This window comes from Galeopterus variegatus, unplaced genomic scaffold (assembly GCF_000696425.1).
Source record: "Galeopterus variegatus unplaced genomic scaffold, G_variegatus-3.0.2 Scaffold2374, whole genome shotgun sequence".
NCBI lineage: Eukaryota > Metazoa > Chordata > Mammalia > Dermoptera > Cynocephalidae > Galeopterus > Galeopterus variegatus.
This window is the reverse complement of record NW_007728485.1, coordinates 34,096-54,103: the sequence shown is the minus strand read 5'-3', so window position 1 is coordinate 54,103 and position 20,008 is coordinate 34,096. Positions and strand designations below refer to the sequence as shown.

Here is a 20,008-nt window from a genome sequence, read left to right as displayed (position 1 = left end):
ACAAAAAAAAAAAAAAAAAAAAAAAAAAAAAAAGAAAATATTTTATGAAATTAAAATCTAGGAAGTATTCAACTTCTCATTTCTTCATTACTCTAAACTATTTCTGTATTACAGAAAGGCATAATAGAACCTGTTTATTCCTATGACATCATTTCAGCAATTTTACAAATGAAATTAACTGATCTAGTATTATGTGAATCTTTTATTTATAAAATGTGCAGGATGCCCAGCAAACCAAATTGATGAATATGGAAATAGCTGATTATGAACGTTTAATGAAAGAACTAAATCAAAAGTTAACTAATCAAAACTGCAAGGTGGAAGATTTGGAGCAAGAAATAAAAATTCAAAAACAGAAACAAGAAACCCTACAAGAAGAAATAAGTGAGTAAAACAAAATTCCCTTCACCTTATAATTATTCATCATAACAGAAGTGGGGGCAAGGGCAGGCAATAGTTCATTTCACATCTTTTGCTGTCAGCCAGATGTTTAGCATGGTGCTAAACATTTTTGAGGACCAGAAAGATAAAACTATTTGTCGTTAAGATGTTTATAGTCCGTGTTGCTGCTCAATGCGTTCATTCACTCACATTTCTTGAGTACCTGTTTTATGAGTAATACAAAGGCAAATGGTCTTCGTCCACAATTTGCTGTCAGCAGGTTGAGAACATTTCAGTAGCAGTGAAACATTTCTTTTTAAGGTAATCCTATTCCACTTTATCCATAAAATATTTTCCAATTTTAGCATTTTAGATTTAAATTTCCCTCTAGGCACTCCATTAGCTGCATGTCACAGATCGATGTGTTTTATTCCTATTTTAATTCAGTTCAAAATATTTTTAAATTTCTTTTGTGATTTCTTTGACCCATGGGTTGCTTAGAAGTGTGTTGTTTAATTTCTGAATATTTAAAGGATTTTTTCTGTTATTTTTGTTAATGATTTCTAATTTAATTCCTTTGCAGTTAGAGAACACACTCTGTATGATTTTATTCCTTATTGAATTTTATTTTATGTCCCTGCATATGATTTCTTTTGGTGAATGTTCTTGTGCCCTCGAAAACAATGTGTAAGATTGTATTAGTTTTTGAATATTCTATCTAAAGTCAATTAGATCAAGTCAGTTATAGTGATGTTTAAGTTTTTCTATAGCCTTAACGATATTCTGTCAACCCGTTCTACCAGGTACTAGAGACGTATGTTAAAATCTCCAACCATAATTGTGGATATCTTTCTCTTTTCAGTTCTGTGAGTTTTTGCTTTGTGCATGTAGAAACTCTGGTATTGACTACATACACATTTAGGGTTATTATGTGTTCTTGAAGACATGATCCCTCTATTATTGTGGAACGTCTTTTTCTATCCCTGATAATATACCTTTTTCTAAAGTCCTCTTTGATATTAATATAACCACTGTATCTTTCAAGTATTATTTACATGGTATTTATTTTTACATGGTATATCTTTTTCCATCCTCTGGCTTTTAACCAAGCTAAGTCTGTGAAGTGTTCTTTTTGATAGCTTATAGTACAGTCTTTCTTTTGTCTCCCAGCTGACAATCTCTGCTTTTTAATTGAAGTGTTTAAGCCATTTATTTTTAATATAATTATTTATGTGATTAGGTTTAGATCTGTCACTTTGCTGTTTGTCCTTTGTTTCCTTTTTCCTCTTTTTATGCCTTCTTTTGAATTATTTTTTATGTTGACATTTTGTCTCCTTTATTAGCTTATTAGCTATATCTCTTTGACCCATGGATTGCTTTAGGGGTTTTTGTATACATGTTGAACTTATGATAGATTACCTTTATTTGAATTATACCCCTTCATATATATTATAAGAATCCTACAATAGTACACTTTATTTTCCTCCCTTTTTTTCCCATTGTGCTATTTTTGTCATAAATTTTACTTTTACACATAGTGTAGACACTATGCATTATCTTTTATTGCAGAGGTGAGCAAATTCCACAGGCCAGCTACCTGTTTTTGTAAGTAAAGGTTTTATTCACACACAGCCATGTCCATTTGTTTGTATTATCTGTGGCTACTTTCATGCCACAACAGCACAGATGTGTAGTTGTAACAGAGACTATGTTGTTTGTAAGCCTTTAATATTTATTTTCTGATCTTTTAAGAGAAGTTTATTAACCCTTGTTTTAAAGAAATGAAAAATTAGGGAACTGTTTTAAAGTACTTACCCACATATTTACCATTTCTGGTGCACTTTATTCCTTCATAAATATATATATACACACACAAATGCAATTCCATCAGGTATGACTTTCCTTTTCCCTGAACAGCTTCCTGTAACATATCTTACAGTGTAGGCTACTGGTAGTGAATTCTTTCAGCTTTTGTTTGTCTGAAAAAGTCTTTAATCTGCCTTTATTTTTGAAAGATACTTTTGTTGGGTATAGAATCGTATGTTGTACCATAATGTGCTTTTACTTATTTATATCTTACTTGTGGTTTATTGAGCTTAAATGTATAGGTTTTTTAAATAGTTTTTTCTTAAATGTGTAGGGTTTTTTTTTATAGTTTTTTTCAAATTTGGCACATTTTTGGCCATTATTTCCTTAAATATTTTTTGTCTTAACTTCTACACTCTTTTCCCTTGAGACATGTAATTACACGTTAGACCAGTTGATATAGTCCTTTGAGTTAACAGTGCTCTGTTCAGTTTGTTTGTTTGGTTTTGAGGGGTTTTTGTACTTTCCAAGCTTCTATTTTGGATAGTTTTTATTACCATCTTCAAGTTCACTGATGTGCAGTATCTAATTTATTAATCCCATCCGATGAAATTTTTACTTTTGATATTGCCTTTTTCATTTCTAGAAGTTTCATGTATTAGTTCACTTTCTGTTGCTGATAACAGAATACCTGAAACTGGGTAATTTATAAAGAAATAAAATTTACTTCCTACAGTTTTGGAGGCTAGAAAGTCCCAGGTCCAGGGGGCACATCTGGTGAGGGCCTTTTTCTGGGTGGGAATGCTCTATAGGGTACTGTGGTGAGGCAGGCTATCACATGGTGAGGATGGCAAAAGTTCTTTAATATTCTCGCTTGCTCTCCTTAAAAAGCTACAAGTTCCACTCCTACAACCCACTAAACCATTAACCCATTATTCTATGAATGGATTAATCCATTTACGAGGGCATAGTTGTCATGATCCAATCACCTCTTAAAGGCCCTACCTTTCAACACTGCCATAGTCTGATTTCCCATTCTCCTAAAACTGTTACAATGGAGATTAACAATCTTCAATTAGTTTTGTGGGGGACGATCAATCCACAGTATTCCATCTGGTTTTTTGTTATATATTTTTTTATTTCTCTCTTCATTATGCTATTTTCCTTTAAATCCTTGAGCATATTTAATAGCTGTTTTAGTGCCCTTGTTTGCTAAGGTGATCATTTCTGTAATTTATGTGTCTATTTCTGTTGATAGGTTTTTTTTTTTCCTCGTTGTAAGTCATACTCATCTGCTTCTTTGCATGGAAAATAATTTGTTAATTAGATGTGAATTTTTTATTGTTGAATGGTAGATATGTTTGTATTGAAAGAGTTAAATTTTGACAGTCAAGTAATTTGCCAATCAGTTTTACCCTTTTTAAGTTGTTTTTTATAATTTTTAGGACAAGTTTAGAGTAGCCTTTCTTACAGGTCTAGTTCAGCCCCACTAATAAGGTGGGGATCTTCAGAGGGTGTCTTAGGTGCCTATGTACTCGACAAAGTCTCTTTACTCCGGCTGGTGGGAATTTGAATTACTTATAGCTCTGTGTGAGCTTTGGTAATCATTCACATTGCAACTCCTATTGATTGTTCTTTCTCAAGCAGTTCTTCGCATCTCAGTAAGACCCCCTAGCTCTGTCTGGGATTCCCATCCCAGCACCATAGTCTAGAAATTCCATCTAGGCAGAAAGCCATGACAATAACAGGTCTCACCTTGTTTGTTTATTTCATCTCAGAGATCATGGTCCTGCACTGCTTAATGTCCAATGTCAGTAAAATATATATGCATATTTTGTTCAGGTTTCTAGTTGTTTATAAAAGGAAGATAAGACCCTGTTATTCCCTCATTGCTGGAAGCAGAAGTTCCATAAAATAATATGAGGTGGCTACAAAGAGATTACCATAGAACAAGATTTTAGATATATAAATGATGAAGAAATGGTAAAAAAGGAAATGTTGAAGATGGATTATACAATAAGTCAGATAGAAGATCAAGACATAAAGTGTATGTGCTGTGTGCTTCTGCTGTCACTATGATCTCTCATAAATTTGGCTTTGAGCTTCCCAGGAACAAGAGCAAAGACAGAAACATCGCCAGTTACAAGGTTTATAGTATCTACAGTAATAGAGCAAGTATGATGCTTGTGAGAAACACAGCTTTTTCTGCTACTAGGATGTGTAAGGAAGCATTATTTTAGACATTTGTATAATGGGAACACTATGAAATACCTGGAGAGCTTTGGGCAAGTCCATTCGCAGATGCAGTGAATCAGAATCTTAGATTGTAGGGCCTTGAAGTCTGTGTTTTCAAAAGCTTCATATGTGATTTTGAGGTTAATGCTAGTTTAAGAACCACTGGTAAGTTGTACTAGTATTCTCAGCAGCATTCCTGCAGATAATTAAATAGAAAATCTTCCAGGCTGTTTTACAGTGCACACTTCATTATCGGCCAGTGGCCACGTCACGGCTCAAGAGCAGTGATTTCCTGAGTAAACAAAGACATAAAGTCCAAGTGTACAGAATTCTGATTATCTGCCTGTATGGAGGGATAAAGTTTAGAATATCAGACAACTGAATGGATTGTATAGTTTCCAGATAATTCACTATGCACGTTCCATATCTTCCAATTAAGTTCTTGATGCAGATTGAGTAGCACAGCACTAGCTTATGTTTCTGCAGTGCAAACATTTGGTTTTGGATTAGTGAATCTATATATTTCTGACAGTCAGCTCAGAGATAGGCTTGATACCTTGGAAAAACTGCAAGGATGTGCTTATCCAAAAAGGCCACTCACTTCTAACAGATGTAAAAGTATAGAAATAAGTGGTACAGGCAATGATTGCTAAGAGTTTAGAGAGGAGAAAGTGCTATAGACTGGAACAATTAAATGTTGAGGTTGAGTTGAGCCTTGAAGGTAAGGTTTAGAAGGAAAATGAGGATTGGAAAAGAACATTCCTTTCTGCATCTGTGATGTGAGGAAAAACTGAGAGAAATATTATTTTGGAAGTTTTGACCAGTAAGAGTGAAAGGCTTGACACTCTTTAGAGTGTTAGGGAGAAGTAAAGTAAAATTTAAAAGGTATTTTTGGTCCAATTCATGAAAGGCCTAAATACCAGATTGATTGATTTTTAAAGACAATGGGAAAGATTACTGTCTAGTGTGTCAGATTAATTAGAAGGGTGCAGAATCTGGAAAGTGCCCAGCCTCCTGGCAACAGAGGCCTGGGAAGGCAGGCTGAAGAGTTGACAGAGTAGGAAGAAGAGGAGGCATCAGGGCAGTGTTCAATGCAAACAAAAATTGGGTTGGCTCACTTTGCCTAATGTACTATGTACTCACATCTTCTTACTCCTGAACCCCTCCATCGTCTGGCCCCAGTCTGACTTTTCAACTGAATTCTCACCACCCTCTCACAGGTAAAGAAGGCTACTGATCTTTCCTGAGACGTGATGTGTGCTTTTCCACAAGTGTGTATTTCACCTGCTGCTGTGCTTCCTTTCTCGCCTCACCCTCCCATTCCCTGTGCTTGCCCTTTGGACTCCTTCCTCATCCTCAGTGCTTCCTGTTTGATGAAATCTCCCTTGTTGTTCCATGTGAAGTGTATATGACCTTTAACAGTATGGATCCCCATAGCATTTTGTATTTCTTTTTTAACATATTTTGCTTTACATTATCTTGTAAAATGTTATCCCCTAGTTACGTTCTATATTCTTTGATCTCAGAAACTTGGATCTTGCTTATCATAACTACTGGAACACCTAGCAAGTCTTCATATGTAATTTGTGCCTTATAAAATGCTTTTTAGAACTAGGTAAATAGTTGCCAGGAAGTAACTGAAGTTTGTTTGTATTTACCAAATGGTATAATCTGTGTGTGAATTTAACTTTATAAAGTTAATCATTGCTTATAAGACCTTTCAGCAGCACAGTTACATAGCACACATATAACTGGTCTAGACCAGGACTCAAGCACACTTTTTCTGTAAAGGATCAAATAGTAAATCTCTGTGGCTTCACAAACCATATGGTCTCTGTCATATATTCTTGGTTGGTTTAACAACAGACTGCAGCCAGATTTGGATTGCTAGTTATAGTGGCCTACCTGTGGTCTAGAAAATGAGTTCACTTATTCCTATTTAATATTTGTTTCTTCTTTACCTCTGTTAACATAAAAGGTTTTTGTCTTTATCATGTTTCTGTTTGTTCCTTAGTAAGCTATTTTTCATTAACAATTCTTCCTACAAAAAAATTATTACACCTGAATTACTATCACAAAAACAGATGACTGGATATGTGCCTCTGATATAATGCAGTTGGAAACACACAGTACCACCTGTGAGAAACTTTTTAAAAGTAGAGACCTGATCTTTTAGAAATAGAGTAAATATAGCCATACCTTTATTTTAGAGATATATACTGGAATATTTACAGATGAATGGATTTGCTTCAAAATAGTTTTGTGGGGGCTCAGGGAGTGGATGAGGATACGGGTCAGGTATGGATGAACTTTTTTTTTAATAAAGCGTTCAGATAGTAAATATTTTGGGCTTTTCGTACCACACAGTGTCTGTTGTGATTATTCACTTCTACCATTGTAGCACTAATGCAGCCGTAGACAATACATAGATGAATGAGCTTAGCTGTGTTCTAGTAAAACCATATTTATAGAAATAGCCTGCAGGCCATACTTTGCTGACTCCCGGTCTGGGTGAAATAAGATTGTCTGTGGTTGGTGATGATTAAAGCTGAGTGATGGCTGCAGTGGAGTGGAGTGGAATCTTGTCACTACTGTCATATATGTTTGAAATATTCCATAATAAAAAGCTAAAACAAGTTTCTTTAAAAGGTAAGCTAACACAAAGAAAAAACTCGGCAATTGTACATGTAAATTAACTCATAAAAATTGTTTCATCTCTTTCTGCTAAAATTATTTCTTGTACTAGCTTCACTGCAGTCTTCAGTGCAACAGTACGAAGAAAAAAACACCAAAATCAAGCAGTTGCTTGTGAAAACCAAAAAAGAACTGGCAGATTCAAAGCAAGCAGTATGTTATTTCCTCAGTTTCATATTTTAGTATTTATTCATAGTTTGTTTATGAATAAATTTTTTTTTTAATTTAACCAAGATTCTCATTTTTAGGAAACTGACCACTTAATACTTCAAGCATCATTAAATGGCGAGCTGGAGGCAAGCCAGCAGCAAGTAGAAGTCTATAAAGTAAGGTTCTTTTTCCTTTTTAAAATTTAAACAAAAATTTTTCCATATAGAAGTAAGATACCGTATTTAGGGATTTTTCTAATTATCTTATGAGGATATATCCTATAAGGATGTTTAGAAAGATTCTGCCACATTTTGAGAAAGTGGTAAGTGAAGCATGTAACTGGAGTGTGCTACGTAACTCAGCCTAGATTATCTTCATGTGTTTGGAAATCTGCTTACACACTTACTCAAATAGTGCCAAATAAAATAAACATGGCTCCAAACCTGCATCTGAACTTTCTGTATGATATGTAGTCACAAGAAACAGGTTATAAAATGTTTTTATATGTTTATTATATTTATATATATGTCATATATAATGTCTCGAGGTATTCAAACAAACATTAAACATGGAATATGTAGTCTGGGATTTTTTTCATGACTGATTTTTTGATTAATGTTGTTTAAGAAAAAGTAAGGTAACTTATTTTAGTGAGAAAATGTTCACTCATATTATCTCTGCTCCTCCAATAATAACACGTGAGAATATTCCACTATTTAATTATGTCCTTTATACAAATGTAGGTGTCAAACCTCAGTTTGTGTTTTAAGGAAAATCTCTTTAACCAGTAAAGATCTGATTTACTGGGGCCAAATTTAATGATTTTTGTCCCACAGATTCAGCTGGCTGAAATAACATCTGAGAAACACAAAATTCATGAGCACCTGAAGACCTCTGCAGAACAGCACCAGCGCACGCTGAGCACTTACCAACAGAGAGTGACGGTGCTCCAGGAAGAGAGCCGTGCTGCCAAGGTGTGTTCTTCAGGGCCCGAAGGATTTTATTATCAGCTAGCAAGCATTTACACCAGGACTGCCTTCTCCCTTTTTAGGGTTTTGTGGTTATTAATAGCACTTACTTATTAGATGAACACCTGGTTCAGTTCATCTGATTTTAACCCCAACTCCATACCAACCCTAACTATCACTTGGATAACTTTTTTTGCTAAAAGGAAAAACATGAGCACATGTTTTCGTTTCAACTTTGTTTTGCAGTTTATGTGTGTAAGAAAGTCACTTAATTGTAAACCTTTTTTATTAGAAGTCGTACAGTTCTTATTATAAAGTAACATTCTCATAGCATGACTGTGGGGGCCTACCTTCTTGTCCTCGACATCAACACACAGTACAGTCATTTTGTTAGAGGCACAGCTCTTATCTAAGTGATCTTGGCAAAAGTGTTGTGGGAGTTTGCGATCACTTCAGGGAAGTGGAAGATGTAGCATTTAACTTTTACCACTCTATTTTGAAAACTGATGTTCCAGTAACTAAATTTCTTTGAGTTAAATTTTTCTCATATTTATAAGAGGGGATATCATAAATGAACATCTTTATAAAGTTCCAAAAGCGGATAGTGCCATTATAAAATTTATGGATAGGAAATTAATCTACCAGGGTAGAAAACATGGTAGAAACATGTCTCTTGTCAGACAAAACTATATCATTCAAAGGCTTTAACAAAATGTTAGGCCAGCATAAGTGTACATTTTAGCAAAGTTAATCGGGGGCTAAAAATGTCAGCGATTTTTCCCATTTTAAAAAACAGGTATTCATCTCAATTTGTTAATCTCTGAAAAAAAATAGGATCACATTACAATGAAAAATTTTTTCTCTCTCTTTTAAATGTCATAGGCAGAACAAGCTGCGATAACGTCTGAATTTGAGAGCTACAAAATCCGAGTTCATAATGTTCTAAAACAACAGAAGAATAAATCTGTGTCTCAGGCTGAAACTGAGGGAGCTAAACAAGAAAGGTAAAATCTAAATTAAAAGAAACCTGCATGGTTGAAAATCCTATTTTAATTTCTTTTGACTGTGGAATTTTATGTGTAACTCTCAATGAGAACAGAGTTTCTTGGCTTCACAGTGTCTCCAGGCAGTCACAGGGAAGCTTCACTACAAAGGTAACTATTGAAAGCTCCAAAAGATGATAAAGTGAGCAGTGAAGCCAGGATATGTTACTGAGATGTAGGCTAAGAAATACATGCACTAAAATTACATTATGATTGGTTTTTTCAATTGTGAAAATTTAAACATAAAAGAATAAAAATGATTTTTCAGTATACTTATTTGCCATTAATTAGATTAAACAGAAGTTGCTGAAAAATATTTTATTTATTTCAAAAAGTTTTAAATTAAGTGTGTTGTTTAATGCTACTCTAAAACTAGCCTATAGATCTCTTTGGTAAATTACCCAAAAGTATCCCGCAAACGAGATATAGATAGGGCATTCTGTGGTGTGTGTATTTTGTTTTTATAAGGAGAGATTTGGTATTGAAAGCAATTTTATGTTTGGGCCTTACTGTTCTAAGCAGGACTGATTATCCTGCAGTGTTTATATGTTTATGCTTCTGTTTTTGTTTAGGAATCTATTAAGTCTAGGGACTGTAGGCTGAAATATGATGAGGTATTTTCTCTATTAATAGCAAATATTGAATATTGAGACACAACAAGTATAAAAAATGTCACTATTTGCAAGTGCCCATTTGACCATACCTCAATTTGGGGATCAAATCATTTGAATGTGAATACTTTAAGTTCTTCCTGCTTTCTTATACATTAAGTACATTTTTTAAAAAAGAAACTAATAGTGTATTACACTAGTTGTGGCAGAATTATGGATTTTAACTGTTTGTTTCTACCTAGTTTTTTTTCTAAGTCTAAAAAAGACCTCCTGCTTTTCTTTGGGGATTGTCATTCACTATAACATAACCATTCTCATAACAGTTCACTTAGAACTGTGTGATTTTTTTTTTTTAACTAATGACCTTAATGACATAGTCCTATAACATAAAATAGGCCATTTTGATGCCATGTAATGGTCTACTCCATTAGAATGTGAAATTAAAAATGGAGACCTTTTTTGTAAATCTGTAGTGCCTGAGATTTAAAATCTGACTGTAACATGTTTTGTATTGTATTCAGTCTTTTTATGTTTTGTTTTTGTTTGTTTTTTTTACTGGTTTATATTCAATCTTTGTCTCTGAATTCTTCTGATTATTATATTTCCTTCAGAATCATCCATATTAATAGCAAGAGTATGACATTGAAAGATTAAATAATTGAAATGCATTTGAAAACACAAAATCTTTCCCCAAATTTTTTTTAAGTATTTATTTCTCTTTTAGGGAACACCTGGAAATGCTGATTGACCAACTAAAAATCAAATTACAAGATAGCCAAAATAACTTACAGATCAGTGTATCTGAACTTCACACATTACAGTGTGAACATGACACTCTGCTAGAAAGGCACAACAAGATGCTGCAGGAAACTGTGTCCAAAGAGGCAGAACTCCGGGAAAGGTAAGCCTGCTGGCAGCACTAGCCCTGTTTGTACCAGGCAGCTGTGTATTCTTTGTTGGACTCCGGATGTGTTGCTCCTTGGGATAAATACAGATTTGAACATAAGAAATAGACATTTCTAAATGCTTGGCACCTTTGCTTTGCGTACCTTAAAGCTTCCCCTTTGGATTGCATTTATATTTAGCGTTTTTAAGAACACACTTAAACTTTAATGTTTACCTGCTCATCTAATATTCTATATCTCCAGGATGTTTCTTTAAAAAAACAAAACAAAAAAACTCTACTTTCCAACCCAGGTGTCAAACTATAAGCATTTTTCTTCCTCTAGGGGAAAACATTCTAATAGCTGCTGACTGAAAAACAATATACAACTTATCTTTACAGCTCTGTCTTTGACTTGTCAGATTTTGTTAATCATTACAATAGTTTAAATAGACATTAGGACTATCAGCAGAATAGATTATTAGGAACGAGAAACTTTGAACTTCTGTAATGAGGAAATTGGGTGGTAATATGAGTTGTAGTTCACACTGAGGAAAAGAATTCTTCACTGAATTCTTTTCATCAAGGGTATTAAGATACTTTATACATCTCAGGTACACTTATATATTTAATCTTATGCCAACCTGAAAAGTGAAAACACTTGGATTTTCTTGGCTTACACTGTCTTTAACAGTGCAATGTATATATTAATCATGTAAACCAAAAGTTTCAGGAAAGATCTACCAATTTTTTACCATGAGATTAGCTTATATGTAGTGATGCTTACTTGATATTTACATCAGAAATTTGCAACACTTATTCTTTACTCCATAAAAGTTATTGCAAATTAAATTGGTAAAACAAGTAAAGTACAATTGATACCTCTAAAGTAATTCAGTCATTCAGTAAATTATTTTTTGTGCACTTACTGTGTGCCAGTCACTCTTCTAAGTACGAGAAACTGTTCACAGCATTTTAGGTTTTTAGGACTCTTATTCAGAAATATTAAAAACTAATGGTATTGTTACTATCTATGCCCTAATATGAAAAATAGCCTTTTCTTTATATATTCTCTACTTTTAAAAATGTTTTGATATTCACACTTTCTCTGTATGAGATTGTAAAAATGGGTCCAGAGAAATGTGATAATCAGGCCAAGCAGTTAATATCCGCATTACCCAGAGTGCTCAGCTTATGTAAATACCCCATTAACCACTGGGACAGAACAGTGAACTTTTATCAGCACAGTCATTCCTATTCCAGATGGGAGGGTTCAGGCATCTAGCTTTCAAGGAGGTAAATTCAGAAGTGTCATTGATATTGCCTGAAAACTAGAAGCCTTACCCTAGCTCTAAAGTGTAACTTTTAGCCTCCTTAGAAAATTGTTGTGACTGCCAATGATTCTTCCTTTACTTTCTTTGTAGATATTGTTTGAACAAAACATTTGCAGAAAAATGTATACACACTAACATTCTCTAGACCCATTAATCAATAAGAACTTGGCAATAAAGATACCTTTCTAAAACCTAAGATATTTTTATTGGATTTCTCCCTTCAGCCACTAAATCCTATTTTAAACCTTATGTGGTGTGCATATCTGTTATGGGTTGAAAAAATATCTTAGGAAGTTACACAGCAAACTGTTAAAATGTTTGTTTATCTCTGGAATTGGGGTTTTATGCTGCCAGGGATGGGAGAGAGTAAGGGCGGGGGGGGCTTTCACTTTTTTCTCTAACTGCTTCCGTATTGTTTGAATTTTTATGATAGGACTTATGGATCCCTCGTGTAAAAAGGACATGTGTTATTTTTTTTTAACCAAAACCAAATATATAAAGTGCCAAAACTACAAGTAAACCATTAAATGTAGTGGTTCTCAAACTGTAGGTCCACCAGCTAGTGTCATGTTGACTACATAAAAGTCACAGTTCCTAGGACCACCACTGGAGATTCTAATTCAGTGGCTGTAACATGAACACTAAATGCCCCAGCGATTCCAGTATGCAGCAGATTTGGAAATAGTTATAATAAACCAAGTCTTTGTGTTTAAGTTTTTCATGTTAATTGACAAAAATGGGTACTTTCCTTTAAGACTTTTTTATGAAATAAAAGTGTTCTTTTTCATGTTTTCAGAGTAATAGAGAAAAAAGATAGATTAATCTTACAATTATGTGAGCTACCACATAAGTGGTACCTCTCCAGATACTTCTCCAGACCTGAAGAACTGGACTAATTAAAAGTATAATTATTTTATGCTCTAAATATAGTCTTATTTTCTGAGGAACCATGATAGAAGTTCCTCCTCTGAATCACACAACAGTTTCTCAACTGAGGTTCATCAAAACTGTGGAACACAGAAAACAATTTGATAACAGCCCATGTCAGTTCTCCCCAGGCTGTTACACAACTAGTATCTTATGGATGCATAGGAGAGAAGTTGATTCATACATTCAGTAAATGTCTTAGGGCTAATTCTCTTGCAGGACCCAGCTGAGAAAATCTGAGTCAGCAGATAAAGTTGAAATATGTTATATGAACTAAGTTCTGCTCACCCTTCAGGTTGTGTTCAATGCGATCAGAGAACATGGTGATGAAGTCTGAGCACACACAGACTGTGAGTCAGCTAACCTCTCAGAATGAGGTCCTTCGCAACAGCTTCCGAGATCAAGTGCGACATTTGCAGGAAGAACACAGAAAGACAGTTGAGACTTTACAGCAGCAGCTCTCAAAGGTTGAAGTTCAGCTCTTCCAGCTTAAGAATGAACCAACCACAAGAAGTATGTATGTACCCACGGAAATATTAGTTCTTCATGTATTTATATCTCTTGAATACATTCTTTCACAAATTCATAAGAAAGTAGACAATTTACTAGGTGTCAGTCAATGTCAGTTCTATAACTAATGAATTTTGAATTTGCTTACTGGAAAAATATTTGAACTATTTTGAACCCTTCATTTTGTGTGTGAGTGTGTGTTTGTGGGGGTGGCTGGCTGATACAGGGATCAAACCCTCAGCACCACACTCTAACCCGCTGAGCTATCCAGCCAGTCCTGAACCTTCTTGATTATACTTACAGCAGCCTTTATAACCTCTTACCATACTGATTTTTGTATATTTATTACCCTCCCTGTAAAGGAGTATTCCTTTTTCTCTTAAAAAGAACTCTGTTAGTCTCATAACATACATCCTAATTCTGGTATTCACTGGATCTGTTTGGTATTCTCCGTGGTTAGTAATCAAATGTATCTGTTTTTTTAAGTAGAAACATTAGAGATAAAGTAAGGGGCTTAAACACACTCAAGTAGCACTGAACTTGTAGAATTGCTTGGCCAATACAGCTTTTTCCCTTTCAGATTTCTGACTAGTTAGAGTTTTAGTTCAACCACACCAATATCACTGGACATCTTCACTGAACAACCGAAGTATGAGTCACTTGTCAAAGTCAGAAAACAACTTCAAGAGAATTTAACATATGCCAAGAGTCACCAAAAATCAGCTGGGGAAAAACAAGTTGCACAAGAGATTGTAATTGAGGAATCAGCAGTGGAATAAGCAGTTAGCAAACTGTCAGAAACCCAGGAAGGGCAATCAGGAAGGCTAACTAAGGTTTGAAAGAACAGGGGAGGAACTTCATAAAATGGAAAATAAATGAAATTTGAAGTTTAAAAATCTGGGTTAGAATTCTGGTACCTAACTCAGCTATGACACCTTGGGCAGAGTCAGTAGATTTCTCTGCACTTCAGATTTCTTCAGATCAGTAATGTATTTGAAAGTGTTTTTATAAACTTTACAGTTCTGTGTCAGCAAACAGGAAAGCTTTGCCCAGTAATGTGATCGATTAGTTACTTGTGCTGAATGCTGGGCTCTTCCTGTCGATGAGCGCTGTTGGTGTGAGTGGGCAGTGTTAGGATCCAGCAGAAGGTGTACGGGCCGTGATGGAGGATGTCCACTGAGCAGACTCGAAGCAAGTGTGTTGTGCTAGAAAATATGCAGCAATCTGAAACACATAATTCACCAGAATGGCTAGAGTCTAGTTTTAGAATTTCTACCATGTTTAGCAGCAATATAATCCTCTACCTTAAATTAATAATAAAAATAAGTAGTACTATATTGTGAGCTTTGTGTTATCTAACAGTTTATCTTAGCTAGCTAGTAGCAATTAATGTATAGCTTCTGCTGAAAGGACTAAAGTGTTTAAAAGTTCAATGACTAAATTTTTAGGATTGTTTTAGCAATTCTTTCTTGATACACCATTTACTTGTCTTCTAGTTATTTAATTTCTCTAAGTTATCATTCACCATACTCCGGATCATTTTAATTTTATTGTGTATCTTTGTTAAGGCTGAATCTATCGATTCTGAACAGTACCTACCCTTTAAAAAAAATTTTAATAGGTCCAGCTTCTTCCCACCAACCTTTGAAGAACCTTCGAGAAAGAAGAAACACAGACCTCCCACTTTTGGACATGCACGCTGTAACCCGTGAAGAGGGAGAAGGGATGGAGACAACTGACACTGAATCTGTGTCTTCTGCCAGCACGCACACACAGTCTTTAGAGCAGCTTCTTAATTCTCCTGAAACTAAACTTGGTATGTTACTCTCTAAATACGTTTTTCTTATTTAATTTTGTTGTCTTGTTTAATTAATAAATTATATTTGCTTCTTTGAGCCACTCCAGTAAAGTTTCTTTCAATATTCCATCACCTGTTGAAATGGAAAACTTTCCTGCAGTATGAAGCAAATCCTTTTTAAAACAAAATGTTAGCTCTGCCCTAGGTTTGAGCCAGAAGTTGATGGTTGGAAGTTCTCTAGTGGTATTAGATAGAAAGTAGGATAAACTATTCCCTCATCCTTCCAGGACAGTTTCAGTTTATTTCTCTTGATGAAGTAATGCTAAATGTGCCTTATTAAATAAAGTTTTGGTATATTTTATTCTCACCTGTAATGAATATTACCGTTCATAATTCAGGGGGGATCTGTCGTTTTTCTGAAGTTTCAGGATCACCTGGAGTAAGAACCATTTGAGTCCATGGTGGATGACCATGTGGGATGGAAACTGCAAGTCATGGTCCTTCAGGCAAAGTCTAGTGGTGCCACAGAGGCATCACGATAGAGCAGCAGCAGACTGCAGATTCAGACTTAGCTGTGTGATATTTGCCAAAATTACTTATCAACTCTGAGCCTGTTCCCTCATCTGTAAAATTTGAGTAATGGTATCTACCCTACCTCATAGAAGATTCTTATGAGGGTCCACGATATAAGTGATGAGTAAATGTTAATGCTTCATAAGTTCTTGGAACACTAAAGATGGGAAGAGGATGTGTTAATGAAACTAATAGAATGGTCTAAATATGCAAGCCTGACAAATTTCAGCATTGGGATCATAGGGCTTGTATTCAATTAGGTTAAATGCTTTATAACAGAGATTCTTTATTATATTTGTTACATTCAACATGTAACCTTTTAATTGAGGTATATTGAGTAGATGAGTGGCAAAGGCAGTGGACCTATACAGGATCACTAAGACATTTAAAAATTAGGTATTTTTGTTATTTAGAATCGATCTGTAATCTCTGATTTTGAAAATTAATTCTTAGAACAATATCTTGCAGAGCCTCCTTTGTGGCATACTGAATTTACCAAAGAAGAATTGGTTCAGAAGCTCAGTTCAACCACAAAAAGTGTGGATCACTTGAACCTCCTGCTTCGGGAAACGGAGGCAACCAATGCAATCCTTATGGAGCAAGTTAAGGTGAGGTCAGAAAACCTGGCCGCTTTGAAGATACCCTGCACCAATTCTGTTTTCTTGACCCTCCATACACATGCACCCCAGTTAAAAAATTCACATTTCAGATGCATCCTGAGATCTTGATTCTTTATGTTCGATTCTTGACAGAGAGAAATATTAATTTCTTTCATATTTATTATATAAAAACTGTTTCTATTCCCTTTTTTTTTTGGCAGCTGGCCAATTCAGGGATCTGAACCTTTGACCTTGGTGTTATGAGGCTGTGCTATAATCAAGTGAGATAACTGGCCAGCCCTAATTCCTCCTTTTACTAAGAAACCATAATAGATTTAGAAATAAGAGAGATGTTCACAAGTCATTGTTCCACCTATACTTAAATAAAAAATAGGTATGGGTCCTTAAATTCTTAAGATAAACAGTGGAACATTTCTAGTTCAGATCCTTCAGCTCATGCTTGTAGCACTGAACTACCCAATGCAGTTTGTAGGTGGAGACGGCAAAGTGGCATGGGAAGTTTTTCCTGTTGAAAGTCGACACCAGGAACAGCTAGGGATGTAGTGGCGCAGCTGAGGATTGCTCAAATGACACATTTCTACCCTGGCTCAGTGATAAATCACCTGTCAGGGCACAGTCACACTACTTATTGAGCAGTTCTTAAGAACTGGGCCCTGGGCTTTATGTATATTATCTTATTTAATCCTCATAATCACTGCATGAGAGAAAAATTGAAACTGGTAAATGGTGGAGCAAAATTCAAACTCATGTTTGTCTGAAAAGCACATGCTTTTTGCCCCTGCACTTGCTGCTGCAAACAGATCCGTCCTGCCTCTGCAGGGCCACTAGCTGTCCTTGTCAAATTAATTTTTTAATGCAGAATTACTCAGTTATTTACAGTATATGTCATGACATCCCACCACTAAATACTTCAGTATGCAACCATATAAAATAACATTTTCCCACTAGTCAAAACATCACATGTAACAACTCACTGACTATCCCATTGAACCTAAGTGACTTATTTAGATGATATATTTCCACAACTTTATGCTCACATACATGGTTTCTTAGACTTAATTGTCACTTTTCAAAATGACCCTAAGTTTTAGGAAAGAGCTAACTTTCCTGGACTAACATAAAATGATGAAAATATAACAAAAGCTACAGCTTTGTTTCAACCCAGAAATCTTCATCAGAGACTCTAACATCCTACGACAGTTTGGCCCATTTTTCTGGTAGTATTTTATATTGTCTTATGTTCCTGAACTTTCACTGTACCCTGAGCTCAACTCTTGTTTTGGTTAAGTGCTGTTCACTGTGGACATTTTAACTGCCTGGAGCTCTGGGAGCAGGGCAGAGGCAGGGGTTAATGAAGGCTACAGATGTTCACTTCAGCCCCTATTTTCAGACCGTCCTCACAGTGTGTCCCTTATCCCAGAGCCCCAAGTCCCACTGAGTCAGTTTCTATAGAGAGATGAAGGTCAAGGAAATATCATGGTGCCAGCCTGTGGCTCCAGTTGCTCCTTGTCTAGACTTTCCATCAGTCCCCCAGCATTCAGCCCCAAGTTTCTGTGGTACCCCAGGCTTCTGAGGCAGGAGCCTCTGGATACTTGCACAGGATGCACCCTCTTCTCTTGTCAGTGGTACCTGCTGTGCTGCTGCACTGAGTCACTTCCACCTCATTTGCTTCCTGTTGTCTTGGAATTTCTTGATATCTCTCATCTCTTCTTTCTTCTCCTACTTCCTCCTTTGTTGTCATTGATGATGGGGGTAGAGGGGATTAAGAGAGAAGAGAAGAAAAATGCACGTGTTTAGTCTGTCATGTTTAACCAGAAGTTTCTAAACCCTGTTTTTGACTTATTTCTTCAACACCAGCTTCTCAAAAGTGAAATAAGAAGATTGGAAAGAAATCAAGAGCGAGAAAAGTCTGTAGCTAACTTGGAATACTTGAAGAATGTCCTGCTACAGTTCATTTTCCTAAAACCAGGTAGTGAAAGAGAGAGGCTCCTTCCTGTTATAGATACAATGTTGCAGCTCAGCCCTGAAGAAAAAGGAAAACTTGCTGCAATTGCTCAAGGTGGGTGAAAGAAGCTTAGACCTGTGTCATGTGACTTATACCCGCTGCTGGGCTTGTGGTTAAGAATTTGTACGTGTGCTTGTGATCTTTATCATGACACTATGACTTTTGAAATTGTAACTTTTAAGTTTGTTTATTTGGATTGATTCTGTCATATGTGTAGCCTGTGACTAGATTTGAAAAACTGGCTTCTTAACATTTAGTGGCAACAATAGTACATTTATATAATTTTAACATTCAGCAAAATATAATGCAATGCTTAGTTTGATCTTCTAGCTCTTTGAAAATTGGATTTGTGGGGCCGGCCCCGTGGCGCACTCAGGAGAGTATAGCGCTGGGAGCGCAGCGGCGCTTCCGCCATGGGTTCAGATCCTATATGGGACTGGCTGGTACGCTCACTGGCTGAGCGCGGTGCGGGCGACACCAAGCCAAGGGTTGCGATCCCCTTACCGGTCACAAAAAAGACAAAAAAAAAAAAAGAAAATTGGATTTGTGTCCTGGTGTCATGTTCTTGTGTTGAGTTGCATGTGGTTTTGTTTTATGTGGTTTTACTTTTATTTATTTTTTTTTATACACATGTATTGGCTTGTTCCTCTCCTACTTTATTCATCCCTCTTCCCCCCTCACACCCCAAACAGTCTAGGGACAACAGAGTCATATGACCCAACACTTGGTCCAAATCCAGCAGTCCACTTCCAGGCGAATGCAGCTTTAAAGCTATCCCATGGAGAGAGTTTAGATTTTCAAGTCAAATAGATTCAGTACTGTAATGTCATAAACTCCTTTGAAATGCTTCACATACAGGTGCTGTAGTTATCTGATTTCAAACTGCATCTTAAGAATCATGGTTTTATTTTTGTTTTAGTTTTTAAATGTTTTTATTGCTGATGTCTTCAAGCATGCACAGAAAAACACTGCAATCTCCCCTGTAGCTGTCACCCACCTCTAACAATTTTCAGTTCATGGTCATTCTTTTGGCAGGGGTAGGGTGGAGCTAGAGATTTTAAAGGAAATCCCACACATCATATCATTTCCCCAGTGAATACCTCAGTGTTTATTGGATTCCTCTGTTATCTCTTCCTAGTTCATATTCATTGTTCCCAGGTTATCAGAAGTGTCTTTTTACAGTATCCCAAATAGGGCTCATACATTGCATTTTGTTGATGTTCCTTAAGCTTTGTTTCGATATTTGTTTAGCTGTAACAATCCCATGTTCTTTTTTTATTTATTTTGTTTTTTAATTTTGTTTAATTTAATTAATTTATTTGTTTATTTTTGGTGGCTGGCTGGTACAGGGATTGAACTCTGGACCTTAGTATTACTAGCCCCACCCTCTAATCACCCGCACTAGCCGGCCATCCTCCCATGTTCTTTTTTTTTTTTTTTTTTTTTTTTTTTTTTTTTTTTTTTTTTTTT

General features: G+C 35.7%; 1 protein-coding gene across 5 annotated transcripts in view; it reads left to right on the top strand.

Annotated features, from left to right (window-relative positions):
- The window catches only part of GCC2 (GRIP and coiled-coil domain containing 2), a 45,381-nt gene that overhangs the window by 20,870 nt on the left and 4,503 nt on the right, over nucleotides 1-20,008 (top strand). For 4 of the 5 annotated variants that reach the window (XM_008581507.1, XM_008581504.1, XM_008581505.1 and 1 more), the window contains 10 exons: nucleotides 222-384; nucleotides 7,169-7,269; nucleotides 7,365-7,442; nucleotides 8,103-8,240; nucleotides 9,117-9,238; nucleotides 10,613-10,789; nucleotides 13,328-13,545; nucleotides 15,164-15,358; nucleotides 16,382-16,521; nucleotides 18,391-18,592. In XM_008581507.1, coding sequence (XP_008579729.1) covers nucleotides 222-384; nucleotides 7,169-7,269; nucleotides 7,365-7,442; nucleotides 8,103-8,240; nucleotides 9,117-9,238; nucleotides 10,613-10,789; nucleotides 13,328-13,545; nucleotides 15,164-15,358; nucleotides 16,382-16,521; nucleotides 18,391-18,592 — 1,534 coding nt within the window. Of the gene's footprint in view, nucleotides 1-221; nucleotides 385-7,168; nucleotides 7,270-7,364; nucleotides 7,443-8,102; nucleotides 8,241-9,116; nucleotides 9,239-10,612; nucleotides 10,790-13,327; nucleotides 13,550-15,163; nucleotides 15,359-16,381; nucleotides 16,522-18,390; nucleotides 18,593-20,008 lie in introns of those variants that run through there. The other variant, XM_008581508.1, reaches the window with a different exon arrangement.